General features: G+C 41.5%; 1 protein-coding gene across 11 annotated transcripts in view; it reads right to left on the minus strand.

The window, feature by feature from the left end:
- Positions 1–425: 425 nt before the first annotated feature.
- The window catches only part of ZBTB1 (zinc finger and BTB domain containing 1), a 28,301-nt gene continuing 7,212 nt past the window's right edge, over positions 426–21,514 (minus strand). For 6 of the 11 annotated variants that reach the window (XM_021554529.4, XM_021554531.4, XM_021554527.4 and 3 more), the window contains exon 2: positions 16,039–18,537. In XM_021554529.4, coding sequence (XP_021410204.2) covers positions 16,382–18,517 — 2,136 coding nt within the window. In that variant the 5' untranslated portion in view covers positions 18,518–18,537 and the 3' untranslated portion in view covers positions 16,039–16,381. Of the gene's footprint in view, positions 6,172–16,038; positions 18,538–21,514 lie in introns of those variants that run through there. The other 5 variants (XM_085580884.1, XM_085580888.1, XM_021554532.3 and 2 more) reach the window with 1 other exon arrangement.

Here is a 21,514-nt window from a genome sequence, read left to right on the forward strand (position 1 = left end):
TCAAAGCCTTTTTTACAAGACATGAGAATTCCACCTTTTCTGTGCATTATGTGTGTAGTTCTGTGATGGAAGAGCCTGGATTTCTGACCATACATATTGAACATGCTTAAATAACTATAAGTTTTACATGGATCTTGTTTTGTTTTTGTTTTTTTTTCCACATGGGTTCTGACCTTGGAGCAATCCAAAAGAAGTCACTGGAAAATGGGAACCATCAGCTGTCTCTGCCTACAGGAGCTGCTCTGTATATCCTGTGTGCATATTTCTTTGATGGGAAGGGTGTCGGTTTCTCTTGTAGTTAGACCAGTGACTGATTCACCACTGAACCATCTCTTCCTGTAATTCACTGCCACTTCATTCAGTTGATTGTATTATGTGGGACAGGGAGAAATGCCAGAGCAATACAAAGAGAGGTGGATAATAAATTCTGTTTCAGCTGAAAAGTTGATGTTGTTTATTATTTGTATCCTTGTGAGGACTGTCCCTTAGGAGCACTAATAATGCACAAGAAGCCTGTTTTAATAGCTGCAGTACAAACTCAGACCCTGTTATTCCGGAGTAAAAAGAAGACTCCTGCCTCAAAAACATATTTATAGAAGCTGTAGATGGAGAGAACAAGTGGAGTAGGAAATAACACAATATTGATTAACACAATAAACAGTATTTGCAGCAAAATTAATCTGATGTCTCATTTAACTATAACTGTAATCAAACAAGGTTTATCCAATTTAGAAGTGACATTTCATTTATTTGGCCCAAAGCTTTTAACTATATGTTTTATCAGCCCAGGCACAAAATATATACAACAGCCCCAGACAAAATTTTTTTAGGGTTTCCTTGGCCCAGTAACTAGTGTGGCCCTGATATGTTTGTGCTGACACCCACACGTGCTGGTAACCTGCTAAAGAGGTGTTTGCATTGACTGGATTACTGCTCACCCTGACAGTACTCTCTCAGTCCTGTTTATTTCATCATTGGAGCTGTTTTGCTGTAGTAAATCTGGAGAAAAGATCTCAGAGGAACACATGAGCACACCATTTTAATGCTACTGGTGTAAAGAGACATCCTAAGGAAAAATCCAAAGCTCTCTGGGCTGAGGCTGTTTAGCCTATTGCAGAAGTATTTCTTTTCCAGCTGGGCACACAGGTGCTGTTTTCTTCTGTACAATGGTATGTCTAGGTCCCAGCTGCTTTTTAACTTTCATTCCTATTCAGTCAGAAGTTCACAGGACGTTCTTGCCATCACCTCTTACTGATGTCCTTAGAGAAAGTCCAGTCTAACGAGAGGGAGCAACCTCTAAAACCTCATTAGACGTATTCTCTCTTCTCAGCAGAGCTATTACCAACCTGCTTTTTGTCAGCAGTTTGTGAACCAACTCATCCATGTAGTCATCCTCTCATATGGGAAGAGCCACATGGTTCCCTTTTATGTTGCTTCATATGCAATCATGGTACAGGTGAGCCAAACCAACTGGTTCAGAAATTAAAGAGTGAGCTTTATGGGGAGGACTTCAGCACAAGTCTGATTTTCCCTTTAACAAAACATTTGCTGCTATTCCCTCATCCTGAATCTCTAAGCCATATTTTCACAGCAACTCCCAGAGCAGCAATTTGGTACCTCTGGCAGTGGCAGGCCTCTTTCTGATCCATTTATTTGTGTTTAGGATTGATTATGCACCCATGTTTCCTGTTCAGCAGTGTTACATAATATGCTGTAGGCTATTCTCCATTACACCACCCAGCCAGAAATGAAGATGATATTTCGTTTTCTTCAGTGAAGCAAGAGCTCAGTATCTGGAGCAGAATTGGGAATTCAACCCTTATCTTTATCTCGATAAAAGGAAAATTTTTCCCCCCCACCCCCTACTTGTTTCATAAGGCAATAGAGTATAAAAATAGGATTTGAGCCCAAGTTACAGTTCAATCAGACATCAGCCACTTGGAAATGCAATGAATTATTTTTTTCAGGTTTGGCACTCAGAAGACCTTAAATTGTGGTACCCATTTCCCTTGTAAAACTATCCCAAAAATTGCATAGATGAGACTGTACTGGTGAGAATGGATTATTTCATACTACAGCAATCAATTCAGAAAAGTCTAAGCAACTGCTATTCTAAGATCTAGTAATACTTTGTCACAATACCTTAAAATTCTTCATCTTGTTTATATTTGTGAACGTATGTCTGGTTCTTGGAATTCAGACAAGAACTACCAGCATATAGAATGACAAGATTCTTCTAACAAGGTGTTGCATTAAAAATCATAGTGTATGTGGGGGGAACTACATAACTTACTCTGTATTTATATACCGCCAAGTTTTGTGCACAGCTGCTCCTTGTTAATTTAAAGGGCAGCCACAAGACATCATCTTACTTATATAAGTGCTCTTTTGTTTTTGTGACTAACAAAGAAAGTTCTGCAAATTTATAACATGTTTTTTGGCAAATTACACAAATGCATGATCAGTACTATGGAAATAGTCAGAACAGCAGAATATAGGGCACTGTAATTTCATACTGCCAAACCAGGAGTTCAAAACTCGTTAGTCAGATCTCCTAAAATTATAAACCTATTGACTTTATTTACCTTCTGGCTTTTTCATTTTTACCATATGTTCAGATTACACTTTTAGGATTTTCCACGTAATTTGCAGGTCTAATTTTTTTTAATAAATAAAATAGTTCATTATACCATCTCAACTGAAATCAAGCTGCCTCAGATTGATTAGAATCAATAAAATCATGGAAGTTGTCAACACTGATTAAACTAATGCTTGATGCTTCAAGGAATAATTATTTTATAATTAAGTGTTTTTTAAGCACATTTATTTGCATAGACTTCTGACAGTTTGCTAAGGTATGATTAAAAGCTGAAGTTAGTATCACTAGTGCTAACTAGATAAACTGGTGTGCTGTGCATTTTAGGCAGTGAGTTCTTTATTCCTTTTAACTGCAGCCTCCTTTTCTTGCAGGCACTACCAGCTCTACTGACAGCAAGTGACTTTAAAGCACAACAATTTCCAGCAATCACAGAATCAGATGAGAAAAGGACCTCAACAGGTCATTTAGTCCCATTTTGTGTTTAACCAAAATTTCCTTTCTTGCAATTTAAGGCAATTATTTTTATTCATATTGACTTTGGATATGAGAAACAGTTGTGCCACTTTTCTTTGCAACCAGATTTTATATATGAAAATCATTGTGTTTTCCCTCCACCAACTCTTCTGTAAAATGACTTAAAATTACTCAGCCTGTACTCAGAAGCAAAGTCTTCTTGGTTTCCAGACACTCACTGCTTTCTCCTGGATTCTCTGCACGCAACTTGTCTCTTAGTTTTCAAGTGCTATGCTCAAAACTGGAAATGTTACCAGCTCTTGCCTTGGTGGTTCTGAAGGAGCAGATGATACTCCAGTTTGTACATTTCAGTTTTCACCTTTATTTGCAACATCATGGTGTTGCAGATTCATTTTCAGAATATGATCCAAAATAATGCATCGATTCTTTTCAATTTAAACTGGAAGATTCAATTTAGTTTAGATATAAGGAAGAAATCCTTTACTGTGAGGATGACTGAGGCCCTGGCACAGGTTTCCCAGAGCAGCTGTGGCTGCTGCATCCCTGGGAGTGTTCAAGGACAGGCTGGATGGGGCTTTGAGCAACTTGGTCTGGTGCCCCATGGCAGGGGCACTGGAATGAGATGGTCCTTAAGGTCCCTTCCAACCCAAACCATTCTAGGATTCTATGAAATTCAGCAGCTGTTCCTTTACTTGCATAGCTAATGGTTCCATCTTGCACTTGTTCCTATTAAGTATCTTTTCAGATCCCATCTGTACCTTGCCAGGATTATTCTGAATTCTACTCTTATCTGTTAATGTACGTGCTCAGTCTTGTTTGAAGATATTAAAAGGATACTCTATATGGTTCAGGGGTAAATAAATGAAAACAGAAAATTTTATCTAGAACTGCTGTGATGGGTTTAAACAATATACTGCAATTATTGGCAGTAACTGTAAAGCTGGAAAATTATGCTAAGCCTTAAACAAGATAAATGGTGTACTGTAAACACAGGCAAAGACCAATACTTCTTACTCAGAGATCAGTAAGTGATTAATCTCTCAGATTTACTGATATGCTTAGTGTGAACAATTTTTATAATAATTGAATGGTAGCATGATTTGAATTCCTCGTTTTCTCATTTCTATGACTATTTGATAATTATTCATCTCTGTTTTCCCTCTTGTCATTAGCAGGTGAATGGGAAAAACACAGGCCCTGATGAAGCAGGTGGTACCTTCACCCTGTTGCCAGGACTGTTATCAACTCAGGTGTAAAATGGAATTAAATCAGAATAATAAGCAGAATTTGTAAGAGTATTTTATTAAAGATACTGTTGCAAAGCACAGAATAAGCTTTAAAGATTATGATAACTAACCTGGAATGTCTTTACTGATACTCTACATAGACTGGAAGTAATTGCTAAGCTACAGAACAGTCACAGCCTGTTCTAATGTCCTATGCTTTCTATACTGTTGAAGGCGATGCTATAAATGCATTCCCTTCTCTCCTCTGCTTTTTGGTGGTCCTGCTCTTAAGGTCCTTCATGATTTCTATAGAAAGCACATCCCATTTGCTCTTAGATGTCTTGTGCCTTCTCCTGCAGAGTCCCCAGTGGTATCTGGCTTTGCCCAGATATTCACCATCCTCCCCTTTACTCCATACAGCCACTGGGACTGAAGTGTCAGCATTCCAGTGCTGCACTGGAGGCTTTTAAAATACCTACATTCATGTTTAAGGTGTTATGTGTTAATAGAGCTGATACCTTCAACAGCTATATGCTGAAACATTGGGGGCTACGTAATTAGATTAAGCAACCACATTCAAAGATATCTGAACATCTTTTCTTGCATTCGTATAGTAACTTTATAAACTCAAAAAGAGTAAAGCAAGCACAGACACATGCCCTATACAAGCTGCAATACAGACAATATTTTACACACTTTGTAACAACAGTAATGAAAATTATGCCAATTATAAATAAAATTATAGACAGACTATTCTTGAGATAACAGTTATAGTGAACAATGAAACATCCTTTTATAATCATGAGTAGAATTAGTAAGATACGTAACTACAGCAGAAGATAATCAGCATGTTTAGTCTGCTTACATGTCTTAATTTGATTCCCTGTCTGAGGGAAGCAAAAGAAATTTATATTTTTATAATTCATGCTTGCCCTAATTTGGAACATTTACTGCCTTATTGCTTTTTTAGTTATGGTTTTTCCCTCCCCCATTAATTTAGCTGGAAACATTACTATTCCTAAAATGTTCAAATATGAACATGAACATCTGGTTCTCTTCTTCGAGCCAGCTTTTGCAAGGTTTAGCTCCAGAACAAAGTGTACCCTGAGCCCTGTGAAGATTATTTTACATTTACTCATCTCCTTGTTGGTAAAAAATTTTCACCATTCTTTTTAAAAGACCAGAGCACCATTTCTTTACTCTCCACATACAAGCATTGTGCTCCATGGAAGGTCCTCTTCAGCTTGCAAATGATGATCATGGCAGCAGGGGAAATCATGTAGCTGGATCTCTCACATCATCCTGTCCTTTCTCAGGGACCCTCTGTCCTCAGTTTTTAAGATTTTTTTTCACTTCTTACTCTTTTTTTTTTCTTTCTTTTTTAACACTTGGTAGTTAAGCATTGTGCATGAGTATATACTTGTAATGTTTAAACTAAAAAATCTACACAGTTTTTGACAGCAACTCTAAGAAGCCGCATTTCAGAAAAGGAGCACTCCAGCGTGTGAATAGAAATTTTGCAAATTCATTTCAGTGCAGCCCTTAACACCTGGCATCTGCCTCTTTTGGCTGTCTGCTCCATGAAAGACTTCAAATTTATTTTGCACAGCTGTAAGTAATAGTCACAAGGAAGTAAGATTTATGATACATAGAAGAGTCCAAAACAACTTTTACTGCATGTTATAATTTGACTGCTTTGGTGCCTTTTGCGAATGCTGCAGTATGTCAAAAAAGCAAAGGTGGTGCCAATTCAGATCTGGCACACGAGGTTCTGAGTTTTTATGAAATCTTTTGCCGACCAGTTCTTCCTCATGTCTTCTCCAAATCTGGTTCTCTCAGTTGTTCAGAAGCTTAGAAGTCCCTATTTCACTACTGCCATGCAGAAAAGAAATGCAAGAAAAATATTAAAAGTCAGAAGCCCACACTGCAGTACTGTATTTGCTAGCATGATGTGGTCCCTCCCACCTCACCATGTGTGGTTTTGCTCTAAATACCCATCTTTCAGTTATATTCAGAGCACCCACCACAGTCAGAAACTCTTCTAAAAAGCCATACACTTCCTTCAACCCCTACCCCACCAGAACACAACCTTGAACAATGCTGTCATCTTGTTTCAGAAACTTTTGCCTTGTTTTCCTTTGCCTTCTGTTTTCAAAACAGCTACAGATTTGCTGAAGAAAAACTTTCATTTCCCAAATCTCCCAGAAGTAATTTTTCATACTGTATGTGTTACTTTCCAGCAATGGTTTATGGCTTGGCTTAGTGGATTCTCAAAAAATTGCACAAGTATTATTTCCCCTCAGCCACTCATAGTATGGAACACCCCCACTCTGGAATACTTCTTACTGCTTCATATTTGACTGTACTTTTGGTTGTGGTTTTTTTTTTTTTATTTTACCTAACTCAGAGGCAACTGTTATGTATTTACTCCACCCACACACCCCCACACACACACCAAATTCTTATTTTAAGTGCAGATAAATTATATAAATATTTACAATTTCTGGAAGTCTCTTTCAACCACACTAGTTCATTACAAATATGAGCAGATTTGTGTCAGAGAGGAACAATCAAGAAACTGACAATGCATGGTTGTAACTTTTGAGGACAATCCTCAGGGTTGTTTGGGATATTTTTTTTTTTTTGCACACTGACTTCTTTCTCTGTATACGTGAATCATATTGTATAAAGTATATGATTGTGCCACTTCTGAATAATTTAAACTTGGTGTTTCTATGAGACTGTGGCAGCCCTGGCCCAAGTGGTCGTGTCTACACTGCAGAGGCTGCACATGAAGCCAGGTTTAGCAGCTCTTTGCATTACTTACCTGCCAAAGCATCCTCAAGGCCAGCTGAGGGCTGCATTTCCTGGCACACCTTCGAGAGGAAAGCCTCAAGTGATGCTCCACACCTCGGTGTGCACCGTGGCCAGCCCTCACTCACTGCGTGTGCCAGGCCAGGCTTGTCTGGTATTTTATCTGCCTCTGTGCCATGTCACATACTTAAGGTGGACAAAAGTGCCAGCTGGGACAAAAGGCTTTTGTTCTGTGCCATGAGGGCAATGTGAACAGGGGAAACACATCTTGGGTAACTTCTACCTTCAAAGTACTGCTGGTTCTGGCAGCAAGGCCATATGTCTACCTACCACATTCTTAAAATCTTGGAGGAGAATTCACTGCACTGGTGCTGTTATTGCAAAGTAACTCTTACATGACTAGCTCAGAAGTCAGGAAGTACTTTTTTTTTTTTTTTTTTTTTTTTTTTTTTTTTTTTGTAAACTAACAAAGGAGGGAAAAAAAGGTGTTCTAAGTACAGTATGCATGTGAGCATTGTTTTTCCCCAGGTGATATCAGTGTTTGCCATTGCTATTCATTACCATGCCGGCCTGCACTTCGCAGTCCAAAATCTCTGTCATTTCCAAATCATGGACAACTCACACACACCACTGAGCTTCATTCCACCACCTCCCTGAAACACATCGGCTGCGCTGTGTGGGACCACCTCTGAGTGCGGGCAGGTGGGCTGCCTGTGAATATTAAATCACATTTTTCCGATGAGCCAGCAGCAGCACTGCTAATCAGTGCCAACTGTGCTGGGGTGGGGTGCAGCACACACGGAGCCTGTAACCCACAGGAAGGGAGATCAGAGATAAAACGCGGTGCCCTCCTCGCAGACTAAAACGGCCCGGCTGCCCTAAGCACAGAAGCTGTGTGGGGATGCAGAGCCGCGGGAGGAGCCGCTGCGCCCTGCTCCCAGCAAAATTCCAGCCTGGGAATAGGGACACGCGCGTTCCCAGCCAGCCACGAGATGGCGCCGGAACCCCCAGCCCGCGCCCTGAGCCTCTGCACAACTCCAGCCCGTCCCAGCGCTCACAGGGGATGCGGCTCCTTCCACTCCATCAAAGTCAGAGGAAGTCTGTGATTAGCTGGATGTTTACAAATAAAAGCAGGATCTGGAGACAGATCAAAGATGGCTCTCCAGATTTGGCCCCATACCAGGTTCCTGCGCTAACAGCGTCTGCATGGGTTCCACTCTTACGTTCAGTGCCTAAACTCGGTGTAGCTCATCATGCATTAATAATGCTTTTTCAATGCTTAGTGCATTTATTAGAAGTCTGAAGATTCAGCCAGCTAAGGAGCTGAAGGAACAAAACAACAACATGCCTCAGCCCACAAGATCTTCCAGGCTCCATCTAAGAGAAGCAGCCACTGGGCTCTTCCTCACCCTGCTTCCTGCAATGTAAAGGGAACCAAGAAGCAAAGATAAGCACTGTTCCAAAATCCAAAGGATGTATTACTTCAGAATTAGTAAACAGAAGCAGTAGCTCCTCTAACGTTCTCTAACAATCTAAGTAGCTTGGATGGCCCAATCACACCATATGTGCTTTTCACTGAGGAGACTGTAGTTCATCCAGGATCTCAGTGACCTTGTCACAGCCCAAAGGACCAGGGAGAGAAGTAGATGGGAGATTAAGGATGTGGTGTGTGAAATACACTGAGTTAATGTATATCTGTTCTAAGGGACATCTTTGTTTTGACTCTGTCTAACAAACAGAGCTTGTGAGGTCTGGAAGGCCACAGACTATTCCTTCTCTCATACCAGTGCTCTGTTTGAAGTTGGTATTTCTATTTGGGGTCTAAGCCACACTGAACTTGATCAAATAAACATTCTCCAAAGGAAACTGCCTTTGAACTATTTAACTCTTTGCACAACAAACTAAAGCTGAAAGAACTGTAACAATTACTGTCAAATCTCTTGTGTCTTGACTGAATTATGTTCCAATTTTTATGTTACTGTATATCAGGACCTCTGTCTTTTCTGGCAGAACTGACCATGTCAGCAATGACCAATAAAATCTAAGTGAAACACAATCCATCTGAAAGCAGACTAGGTGGGGCTAGCCCTCAGACTTCCAGGCATGCAGAGTATTAAGTGTCATATTTTACAGCATATGTAAGTGTACACTACTTCTATTTAATTCACCTGATAACAATGTAGCTCAGACATCTGAGCTCTTCTGGGCTTTGGAAGATATTAAGACAATTTCTTCATCACTTCCAAGGCATCCTACCCTGTATTTCCTCTTCCTACAATATTACTGTATCTATCCTTTTCCCAAAGGAGGGATACTTTAGATTTGTCTCTTAAAATGTTTCTGATTTATTCTAAGTAATTCAATAACCAATGGCTAGAAACCAGAACCTCAGTAATTTGCAAGCTGAGACTCTTACCAGTAGGTACCAGCAGGAAACCCACAGGCAGGGAAGAAACCAGGGCACCATCTTTAGCATCCTAAATAAAAGCCCTAACAACAACTTGTGTAAGAGGAGTGTAACCGATACCAGAAGTCTGGTGTATCTGCTGCCAAAACCAAAAGCAATTTATGGTATTCAGCAAACTCTATTTTTAGCCAGCTTATCTGCATTTCCACAAACTTTCATGTTCTTTGGGGCTTTTTGCCATGGACAGAAGGACAGTATGTTATTTTTCCCTTTCATTTTCTGGGGAGTCAGAAGCAGAAGTCCCTCAGGTGACCACCCACAAAACAATGTAGTGGGGTGGTTACCTAAAAAGGAGAGAACAGGTATTACTGAGAGTTGTGTAGGTTCAACTGAACACGTGAAAACTATTGAAAAAAGCAACTTCTTAACCCTAATCATTGCTTTAAAACAGGAAGAAAGCAGATCTTCCTCTTCAAAAAACAGAAGGCAAATAAAAGAGCCGAAAGGATTCATTTCTAAAATAGCAACCTTGTCATCAGGGAGATGGGGGAAAAGAGGGGGGAAAGACTAATTTTTGCATCTTTTGTGTTGGGAATGCAGCTGCTGCAGAGACCTTGGCAATTGCTGACACTGGTGGCACTTTGCCTGACAGACAAATTGAGAAACTAAGGATTTACAACAGTCCTGATTTCCAGTGGATTTCCTACCATCTACACAGCTTCCAGGATTTATAGGCCTATAAGGAATGCACTCATTCCCTGTCAGGAGTCTGGGGATGTCTACAGAATATTTATCTGAAGTCACGTCTTATTTGCAAACAAAGAAAAGTACACCCCAAAATCTTTGATGCAAATCACACATGAGTTTGAGTACGAACAATAAATGGCAGCATAACTTTGTCAGAGAGGGAAGTTCTTGAACCATTTCTTTTTTTTTTCTCCCACCGGAAATTCTACATGCAGCATTGTTGTTGTGGTTGTCGCTGCAGGAAGATTTACTATGGTTTTTAGTATGCCAAAAGGCACAGGAAAGGATTAAGCTTTTTCATTTTCTTGCAAGAGAATCAAAGATCCTGACCATGTCTGAACCTCAAGGTTGCTGGAGTGAGGTGTGCCAGGCTGACTACACAAAAGAGACAGTCAAAGCCTGGTCTTGGACCATCTGAGGATTTCTCATCTCACAATTCTATTATGTTCCCTTTAATATATTAATATGAAACTTTAAAAACTTATTTTCAACCACTCTTATACAGAAAATCTTCATGAATTACTGAAAACCATTTCTCTAAAAGCATGATGCACAGCGTTGTTCTCTTAAATTAATTTAAAAATCCCCGTCCTACAAGATATTTGAGGGTAAAAATAATCCAAATAAAGATCTGATAGCATTTCTCCTATGAAGCTGGCACTGGCCATTCAAGTACATGAAAAGGAACACGGGCTGTTTGTTTCAGGGCTGAATATTTATAGTCATGATGAAGTGATTCCTGAGTCATGAGCTGTACTGCCCTGTTGCAAATTAAGATTTGTCTTTCTGCATTAAAAAATAAAATCACAATTAATTCCAGAATTGTGGAAGTGACTGTAAAAGTAGCAAAAGACACAATTTATAAAATGCGTCCTCATTTTTGGCATCTTCCCTCTACAAAATTTCAGCCTACTCACATGTCTCAAGAATACACTGCACAGCAGTATTTTAGGAGTTTTTTGGAAGTTGGAAGAAAATACAGACAACTGGTTTATAGCTGAGAACTACAGTAATGTCAGCTTTTGAAAACATGTTCCTAATTTCTAACCTTCAGCAGACTTTATAAAGTCAAATTAGTCATGCTTCATCTTGTAGGTCTTTAAGTCTGCGACAAGCATCAAACCAGCTGAGAATTAGGGAAGTCAGAAGATTTGAGTTTTAACCCTCTGAGACTGAGAAGCACTTAAAAGTCAGAAGCACACAGGGATAGTAACAGATATTGCCAGCATCAGCTTAACTTACACATGAAATTACCCCAAGCTTTCAGCATTAGACCAAAATGAGACAACTGTCTCCCCTTCCTGTGCAAAGCAGTGAGGGGCACAGGGCAAGAGAGGAGCTCCACAGCTGCATCTGGGCCCACAGCTGGAGGGCAGGAAGGCCAGGGGAAGGTGGGAGCCATTCCTGGTGTCTGGCCAGACAAGGGGCCCAGCTCATTCCTGGCCTGGGGCCAGGCCAACCACACAAACCCAGTGGTGCAGAGCACTACCCAGTCTGCTTCAAGAAACACTAAGAAAGCTCCAGAGCATATTTGTGGGATGAGCTGAATGCAGGAAGGTTTCCAGTTCTCACGAAGAGGACAGATAGCAGAGATGTGTCTCATTTGTAAGAGGTTGAGCTGCCTTTTTCCTTTTCAGGAAATAGGAGATGAATGTAAGAGTTCAGCTTCCCCGAGGATGCTTGGGGGAGACAGAGACCGAATTCGGGACATGCTCTGACTTCTGGTACAGCTTGTTTAAGCAAAGGAGCCCCCTCCCAGCCACTCATTCCTCCTCTCGTGCCACCCCTTCTATTGTGCTTGCACAAGATCTGACACAGAGATGGAGAGGGAAGCACAGCAGGGAACTGATCCAGCCAAAAACCTGCCCCACAGGGAATAGAGAAAAGCCCGTTGTTTGATTCAGCTCATTGTGCAGCTACAGAGGTACGTGCTTTGTGACAATGGAGAGGGTGGCACAGGGGAGAGGAGAGCTGAAACTAATGGGGAGAAGTAAAGGGCTGCCAGGGCTCAAGGTGGCACAGCCTCCAGGAGCAAATCTGTGTCCTCACCAATAGCTCTGAGACTCTTGAGGGTTTAGCACTAGAGTATTCAAATACAATCGTGCAGTCAAACTATTCACTTTTATAACAATGTATTTTTAATACATTCTCCAGGGCAATATATTTTCTGTCTACAGCTTTGAATAAAAAAATATGCTGAATTAGATGTTGTACACCAACTGAAAGTATTACATAAAGAAATACCCTAATTAAAGCGTAAATTCTTAGAATTCCATGATACTCTATTTATTGAAATCAAGATTTCTCCACAGACCTGTTGGCTACAAATATCATTATACACAAATGTAAATACTCTTTGAACTAGCAAGTCAGCAGAAACATTTACAAGTATATATATATTAACAGTTTAAACATCTCCTCTAAAACTGAAAAAGAAACTCAATAGCTTTTGCGGTATTTTAAAGCTCATACCGGGTCTTCATGAATTCCCTTTTTTTAACTTTCAGTAAATCTTGAAAGCTAAGAGCTAGGCTGACCACTTATAAATTCTCAGGATTGCAGCCCCGTAGCACTGCCAAAATGAGAAAAACAACAGAACACAGAGAGGTCCTCCAAAAATAAGAATAGCATATCACTTAAAAATATAACTTATGGCATCCAGCAAATCTTTTTCTTTCTGGCTATGCCGTGTACAATGCTTACACCTCCAGTTTAAAAGATCCTTAAGTGCTTTTACACACTAACATTCACTAAAAGGAGACAGAAAGGAACAATGTTATGGCAACAGAAAAGTACAAATTAGAGGAAAATAACTCTTAAATAAAATACTTTTGCTTCCTCTTCATGATCTTTCAAGTAACAGCAAAACTTCTAGGGTAACTGCTGTTGATTTTTTTTCATGTCTGTTTTTGTTCTGTCTCCATATTAAATCATTTTTGTACGGTAGGAGCACTGAAACACCATCATTTCACTCTCCTGCAGATGTTGTCCCATTCTGGGAAGAACACTGAGGAGTGGCCAGCCCCAGGCTGCCTCAGCACCCAGACCTTCTCCCCTTTCACAGCAGCCAAATTCCTCCTGTCACTCCAGGCCTTTTCTCTAACAGTCCCATGCTGTTCCCCTGCACGCTTTTACACGCCATCTCAAATACTCATCTATTTAAATACCCATCTACTTGCAAGCCAGCCTGACTTGTTTATGTTCTCCCATACTCCCCTTGATCACTTCTCAGGCTACTTCAGTCATTCTAATGTTTTCTGCCTACATGTAAGTAGATCCACTTTTAAGCTTCCCTGCAGTGCAATTCATGCTCTTGGTGAGCCTTAGAATGGACTTTCATACATGTGAACTGCAAGGCACTGGGTTTTGTTTCCCTAGAACAGGAAGAAACATCAATTCAAGTGCAGTTGGAAAGGTTTAACAAACTTTACTTTGAAAGGCTACTACAACACAGCTTATAATTGAAAAACAGAAGTATTCAGGGTGTTTATAAAGTTAGATAGTACAAGTAAATACCATCATTCCCAGATTTTCCATTTAACTTCTGTAGTCGACAGGTCTACTTACACTAGAAAGTCACATTTTCAAAGAAACATTTTTGGGTCAAGTTCAGACCAATAGGCTCTAAACAAGGGCTCCTGATCCTGAGCAGGAGGCTCTATAAATCACCCTTAGCCCTTCAGTGAATTCAAGACTGATCCCTTACATGGCAGAGGTCACCTGCTGCTTTTCAACAAGGGCATTAATCTGGGCCGTGTCCCCGCAGCGCTGCGGGGCCGGCCGTGCTTGGTACGCACCCCGCGTCCTGAGCTCCCCAGCCAAGCTGAGTCATCCTCCCTCTGCTCGCACAGCCGGGACATTTTACCCACTCCTCCAGCCACCCTCTCCATGCCACCTTTGGGATTTGCTTCCCACTGCACAGCTCTAATCCTGCCTGCCTTTGCCACTCCCTCCCATTTAGGATCTCTTCTCCCACTCTGTCTTCCCACTCCTCCAGTGCCACGAGACCCTCCTGCCAGCTCCCCCAGTGCTCTCCGGATCTCCTTCCCTTGACTGCTCTTCCCAATCCATCTGATGCTGTGAGGGATAACCTGCATGTCAGAGAATCACTGTGTGCAGCAGATGAACCCCCCAGCTCTGGAGTGCTGGAGTGTATTCATGCCTGTGCTCTTTTGGCCTCAGTGCTGTCAAGGACTGGGCTGACTTCAGCATCATACAAGAAAACAAAGGACTGAGCAGTTAAAGCAAAACACTAAAATCCCACTAAACTGCACCCAAAGCAGCTGGTGCCTCGGAGCAGCTGCTGGCTCAGGACCAAGGGCTGGTGGGGGAGCCTTCTCCATCACTGCAGAAATGAACATGTCTGCCAACCAAGAGAAATCTTAATGCACATTTGAAACTGAATAAATGCAAGGCAACACGCTACTTTTAACAGCTGAAGTGGAGATTCTGAATTGTATATTCACTCCTCTGAATTGTCTAAAATTAAAACTCGATACCCTTCATAATCCCCAAGAAACTAGGAATGAAACTCAACTCTGACAGAAACAAGCACATGAAAGCCCTGGACTAGACCATCAACTCTTGGCTTCTATTCTCAACCCCACCACTGGCACATGAGGTGATAATACATTTCAGCTGGAAGAGACCTGCAATGATCAACTAATCCAACTGCCTTAATTGCTGATCTACATTACTTTCCTCCTTCCATAGCTCAGCAGGAAGGAGCATTACCGCCCTCTTTGATAAAGTGAGATCTCCTGGGAGAAAGTACAACAAGGTTTTATTTTTTAATTGTTTTCTCCACAATTATGTATTAGGATCCTTTCCTCTACCCCATCACAAATCACACACTTAACAAACGTTTTGACAGCTGGTGCCTAAGAGTCAAAGCCAGTTGCTCTCTCAAAGGCCAAAGTGCCTCACTGAATTGGTGTCAGCTGGTACTTAGCAGGATTTTTAAATTCAATTAAATTAAGAGACAAGCTGCACAGATTAGGGCTCTGCTAAAATCAGAAAGAAATCTTAAAAGGCATAAAATATCTTTACATTTATTAAGCAAACTCTGCAGTCTTTTCTTGTTATATTCTTGTTGAAAAACAGAACATTCAGAAAGTATCATGAAAACAAGAAGCAAAAAAACCTTAAGGTCCCAAGCAATGGGAGTATCTCCACACTCACCCTGCTTTTAACTTTCCAACACAAGCAGCAAGGCACAGTTCACAGCTAGGCTGAAAATACAGTGTTCAGTGCACATGGCCATACTGCATTCCTAGCAACCCACCATAGCCACTCCTTCTTTGTATATTAGGATAAACAGGTTAAATATACCCAGAGAGGTACAGACAGTGAAAGAAAGGCCAACATCAGTTGAACAGCTCTGCTAGGACTTCCCATCTGGAAAACGACCACTGTGCTGGAACCCCTCGGTTATCCCGAGAGTCATTAATTCCCTTCCCCCTTGTGCACAGCAGCCCGAGCCTGCAAGGGTTAACTGAGCCTATGTGCTCTCACCCCTGGGAAGCACCTTCCAACAAAGCCAAGAAGCAGGGGACCAGGACAGCCAGCTCTGCCCCTGCAGCAGAGTCAGATCCCAAAGGATTATTTCTTGGCATTGCTGGTTTGGGTTTGGCTTGGGTTTTTTTTTTTAATTTTGAAAATCAATTTGGGGATTACAAACAATTATGCTCTTGCACATTAATCGCTGGCATCTAAAATTTTCACATGAAGAAACAACACATGGAAATATTAAAGCACTCATCTTACGGACATGGATCCGAGAACTGTTTAATAGCAGTCAGTGAAGGGGTAACATTGTGCTTTTAATCTACAGTTTAAAAATAATGATTTGTATATCTACGTAGTAAAACAATAAAATTAAGAACAGAAACTGGTATTAGGAAACAGTGAAAATGTAATAATTAAACACATGATGCTTTTCAAAGCTTTATACTTAATGAGCCTAAATAGACACCTATGGTTAGGAGGGTCTTAAAAAAATAATAAAAAAGAGACTTATTTTCAATTTTTTTTTTCCTTTTCAAATTTTTTTACTATACTTTGCTTTGGTGTTCTCTCTGCTGCCAACTTAATGCTTTAACAGTATGTTTATGCTTATGTTCTTTTCAAATGCTTGGCATTATAGTGAGATCTCATATCTTTCCTCAAATTAAATTTTGCTCCACATACTCCACATGTATACAGATGAACATCCCTGTGCTGCTCCAGTTGCTCATTATTTGGGAATATCTGAAAGCAGACCTGGCATATAGTCTCTCCAGCTGATAAGTGAGATATCATATGCCGTACATGGTCATGTTTTCGGAAGTTTCCTTGATCACAAATGGAACAGACATACCTGGCCATGCCTTTGTGCATATCATTGTGGAGCCGCAACTGGCGCTCTCTTAAGAACTGCTTCCCACATGTCTGACAAACAAACTGTTTTTCCTTGGTATGAACGGTATAGTGTTCCCGCAAGTGGCAACGCTGATAAAATCCTTTCCCGCAAAGGTTGCAGAAATGCTTACGTCTGTGATCCCTCTCGTTCTCTTCCAACATGGAGTTCTTGAACAGATCTTGCTCCAGGCAGTTTGACATATGTTCAACCACTAGGTTTTCAGTATCAAAACGCTGGCCGCAATTAGGGCATCGGAAAGGACAGGCAGAATGCTTGTATAACTGGTTTTTTTGAAGGCTGTTCATTTGGAAGTGACTGTCCCTGAAGTCCTCTAGCATCTCTGCAAACATCATGTCCCTTATTTCTGACTGCTCCTCAGGGTTTTCTTCCAAGTCCATTTTCTCCTCAGAATTTCTGATCCCGTTCATGGTCAGATCCTGGGGTTCTCCACAGGTCTGTGCATGCTCCTGTAGCTGCTTGCCTTTGACCAGTATTTGACCACACTTGCCACAAGCACATATATTTTCTATGTGTTTGGATAAATAATGAGAGGACAGATCTTCCTCAGTGATTGTTAGCCCACAAAGTTCACAGGGAGCGTTCTCCACATCTTCCTGCACTGAAGAAGCCTTGCTGTTAGGGTGCCGTGGACTTTTCAAACACTTTCTTTCATCCTCATCCATGGATAAACGAGGCTTGAGAGTCTTCCGAGCATTTCTCTTCTCTCTCATCTCTTCCTCGACGTAGTATCTGTAAAGCGGCTCCTCTTGTTCATCGTCTAGGTCATCATTGTCAGAAGACTCATTGCAGTCTTTATCTGTCACCTTGATAATATTAAAATCCTTCAGCTCGTCTGTAGGATTGTCCTCTGGCTCCACCTTGATGATAATCCTCTTCCTCTCAGAGGCTCTACTTCCTTCTTCACCTGATGTCTCAGAGGCAACAGTGCTGCTTTTTCTGCTTGTGATGTTTGACACGGGAGACGATGAATCGTCCGCAGCATGGTTCGAGTCCCCCTTGTATTTTTCTGTTTGTGTGGAAATCATTTTAGAAGTAGAGTTCTTTTCACTAAAGTCTATTTTCTCAGCACTGTAGTACCTGGCACTTTGGTAGGAGTGCCTGTTGGTGCATGTTAACACGTGCTCATCCAGTAGCTTTTCACAGCTAAAACTAAACCCGCAGCTGTCGCAGGTGAAGCTCCTTCCAAACCGGCGCGAGTGTGACACGCGCTCTTTCGTGTGAGAGAATTTGGACGTGGTGCTTTTTTTGCAGACATCAAACAGTTGCTCAGGGAAGCTGTTGAGGTGCAAAGCTTCTTCCTCAGGCTCTTTGTTATGGGATGTATTCACCGTTGAACTTGGTGGCTCCATGCCCCACCTGTTTGCTTCACTGCCACTTCTAGCAAGTGCATCTTCATACATTCTCACACCAAATATCATTTTATTAGTCTGGGTGCTAGAAGCAGGAGATGAACATTTTAAACTAGATGAGTCTGTGTCCTGTATATCTTCTAGACACTCAGGTACGTTATAGAGCTGTAAATAGTTCATGGCCACTTTAAATTGCTCGAAATTGGCAGGGGCTGTCATAATTTTTCCTAAATACATGAATTGTAAAATAAGATCAAAGCATTCAGCGCTAATCTTCATGTTGCTTAGATTCAGCTGAGCTGTAGTGTTTTGATGGTTCATAAAAAACATCCTAAAATAGGCGCTGCAGGCAGCAAGGACTGCTTTATGTGCTTGAAAATAAATATCATCGATAGCGATGCAGCAGTCGCACAGAAAGCCCCACTCTCTTTGCTTGTTTAGCTGCTGAAGGACATAGTTGCTATGGCTGGTTTTTGCCATCTTGTACTTCGATTACAGCCCTGCATAAAGAAAAAGGTATCTGTTAAATCACGAGCACAAAACCCAAAGCCTACTTCAACGTAGGGAGGAACTACCATCTCTCTTCTCTCTAGATCTTCCTATTCTGACAGTCTGCAGCACAGCTTCCTGTCTGGATATCTCTGCTGGTAACTACTTACAAATATTGATGCCAGTGAAAACATCCATAATTCCATGTCCTCACCACTAGACTTACAAGGCTAGTAAACTAATCAACATAACCAGCACACATGTCAGAGTTGCTAGAATATAAATTAGCAAATACATCTCCAAGTCCTACAGCCAAGGTTTTCATATATGAATTCTGAATGCAGAACTTCAAAAACTTCACAGGGCAGACTTCTGTAAGATGGCCCCAGGACAACACCTATACAAGGTAAGCTGGCTGTCAGAAACCACTCTTCAGTCTCAACTTGCCTTTTTACCTGTGAGTCCAACGGGCACATGACGCAACACACACTGGAAACTAGGCCAGGCTCAAACTGGTCTTTCCCTCCCCATTAAAGAAAATTAAGAGACAACAGAGCACCCACGCAAGCTACTCCACACATTTTGCTCCTTGTGGCAGCTGAGGGACCATCTCAACCTTCTCTGCAAGGCGTCCTGCAAACCAGGAACTGCGAACTCCAACGCCTTCTCAGAAGCAGAGGGCAGCCCGGCTGCGGTGGCACGTCCCACGTTCGAGCCCAGAGCTGCAGATGGTGACCAGGCGAGCTGCGTGACAGCCACAGGGACTGCAGAGGCAGGAAGTGGTGCACGCCGTGCCTCCAACTGCTCTCAAAACCACTCGTTCAGAGCGCCGAGATGCAACCAGAACACGTAGATGGGAAACCGGACAAAGAAAAACTCAGCAATGGAGAACTGAGAGAGCCAGCGAGCCAGAGGTGGAGCCACGGTGAAATGAAGCCCTGGCAAAGACTGGTCTGCCAGTGCTGAGGGTTGCTCTAAGTGGAAGGACTAACTCATCCCCGAGAAAAGAGGAAAAAAAACATCATGGTTCATGTTAACAAAAATTATCCAGAAGAAAATGCAGTGTATACAGGATGTGTGTGTTTGAATAAAGACAAACTCCCCAAGTGTGGTCAACAGCTAGTCACAACTCACTTTGGAAAACCTTTACTGATATACATAAGCTGTTCTAACTGCACAGGCTGAGGGGGTGAGGAACCAGAAGAGGGTATAGAGAACACCCTATTTGAAATGAAAAACATAAAGCAGTAATGAGGATTCTTAACATTTTGAAAGGTTATTGCAAACAATGCAAATAACTGTAAAAGGTTTGTGCAAATAAAGTACAACTAATATATACTAAAGGGCATTTTATGACTCAATGAAATGCATGGATTGATTTGCAACCACTCTTTCAACTGCCCAAAATTTAATAAACACAATACACACACAAATGCTCCATTTTTCTTATTATTTTCCTAATAGCTTACATCTCCTAGGGGGAAAAATGGGTAGAGAAATTAAATTCCACAATTAGTGTTGAATTTGCAAGTCATAGGCGTTGCCTGGCTTGTTAAGCAGCAAACCTAGAATTAAGTCCCCGTTCTTCATTGCACAAAGGACTGCCACAGCAGTAAGGCTCCCAAGTTCTCGAGAAAAGAAAATGCTCACCCCACCCAGCAATACTCCCTACTGCCAACTCACACAGCAATTCCTATGGATCACCCAGCACAAGATCTTGTCTGGCAACAGGAACCCTGAGATTTGGGTTGAACTACAGTGACAATGAGCATCTGAATGGCAGCTGCTCCATTCCTCTCAACCCAACCCTCCACACCCAGAACTCCAGGCTAGCACCCTGCCATAGTAATTCTCAGATTGGTTTGGCCCAGTGATGTCCACTGAAGATATACAACTCCTTGCATGGAATTAATCTCTTTTTGTACTAACTTTCAGGGCAGTGGCTCTGAAAGTAGGAGAACCTCTGAAACAACTCCACATCTTTTCAACATAAACTGATTATCATCTGTGTCACTGGGTGATTTCAGATGTTTCTGTGAAGAACAGTAAGGCTCTTGACATCAAGTAATAATAAAAGTGCACTTCATATTCTTCCAAGTGGTAACGTGTTTTGGATTTGAGGCAATTCATTAGATGCTTAAATGTAACTTAATCTATTGTATTAAGAATGGCAGCTGCATAATGATAAAGAATTAACTGCAACTTCCACATTCTAAGAGTGAAAACCAATGAGAAAATTAGATGATGCCACTGATGCACCACTGGCCTCTTGGTGTGAGCTGCCAACACAACAAGAAAAGGCTCAGGACAGCTCATGTTAACTTCCCCATCTTCATAAAGTGGGAAGTTCAAAACGTTTTATTTAATTGTGGTTTTTTTACACTAGATATACTCCACTGTGTCCTCCAATAGAAAAACAGCAATACAAACAGTTAGCCTGTACAAAACAGGTGGTCACAAATTTTCTGCAGGCACCTGCAGATGGGGTCGTTTCCAGCTGGTGGGAACAACGAGTGACAGCACACAAACTCGCCTTTTTCAAGTCTTCCTCTTTGAAAATGGTAAAAGGTATTTCTCCTTTTGCCAGATGAACTCCTGTAAAGCTTTCAGCACGTGGATCCTGACGTGCAACAATGACCCCCTGGCACTGACCCACTCAGGCGAAAAAAGGTGGAGCATGAGGCTGCTCGAGCAGGAGGGCAAGGTTTTGGATTTGACATGTACTTGGTCTCGACCACAGTAGTACTACATGTAGGTATTAAAACAGAGTGTATGAGGTTATTTATATTAATGAAAGTCCTGGCATCCTCCCTCTGGATGCTGTATGAACCTGCTGGATGTAACTTCCCACCACAAGAGCCTGTGTCAGGCTATTTAAAACTTTGACACATTTCAACCAGCAACAGCACAGCTTTCCTTCTGAAACCTTGGACTGATTACTTTTTTTTCCCTCCTCCACAGAAAAGCTCAGCCAAAATGGTTCCAAAA

The sequence above is a fragment of the Lonchura striata genome, chromosome 5, assembly GCF_050655825.1.
Source record: "Lonchura striata isolate lonStrDom1 chromosome 5, ASM5065582v1, whole genome shotgun sequence".
Lineage (NCBI taxonomy): Eukaryota > Metazoa > Chordata > Aves > Passeriformes > Estrildidae > Lonchura > Lonchura striata.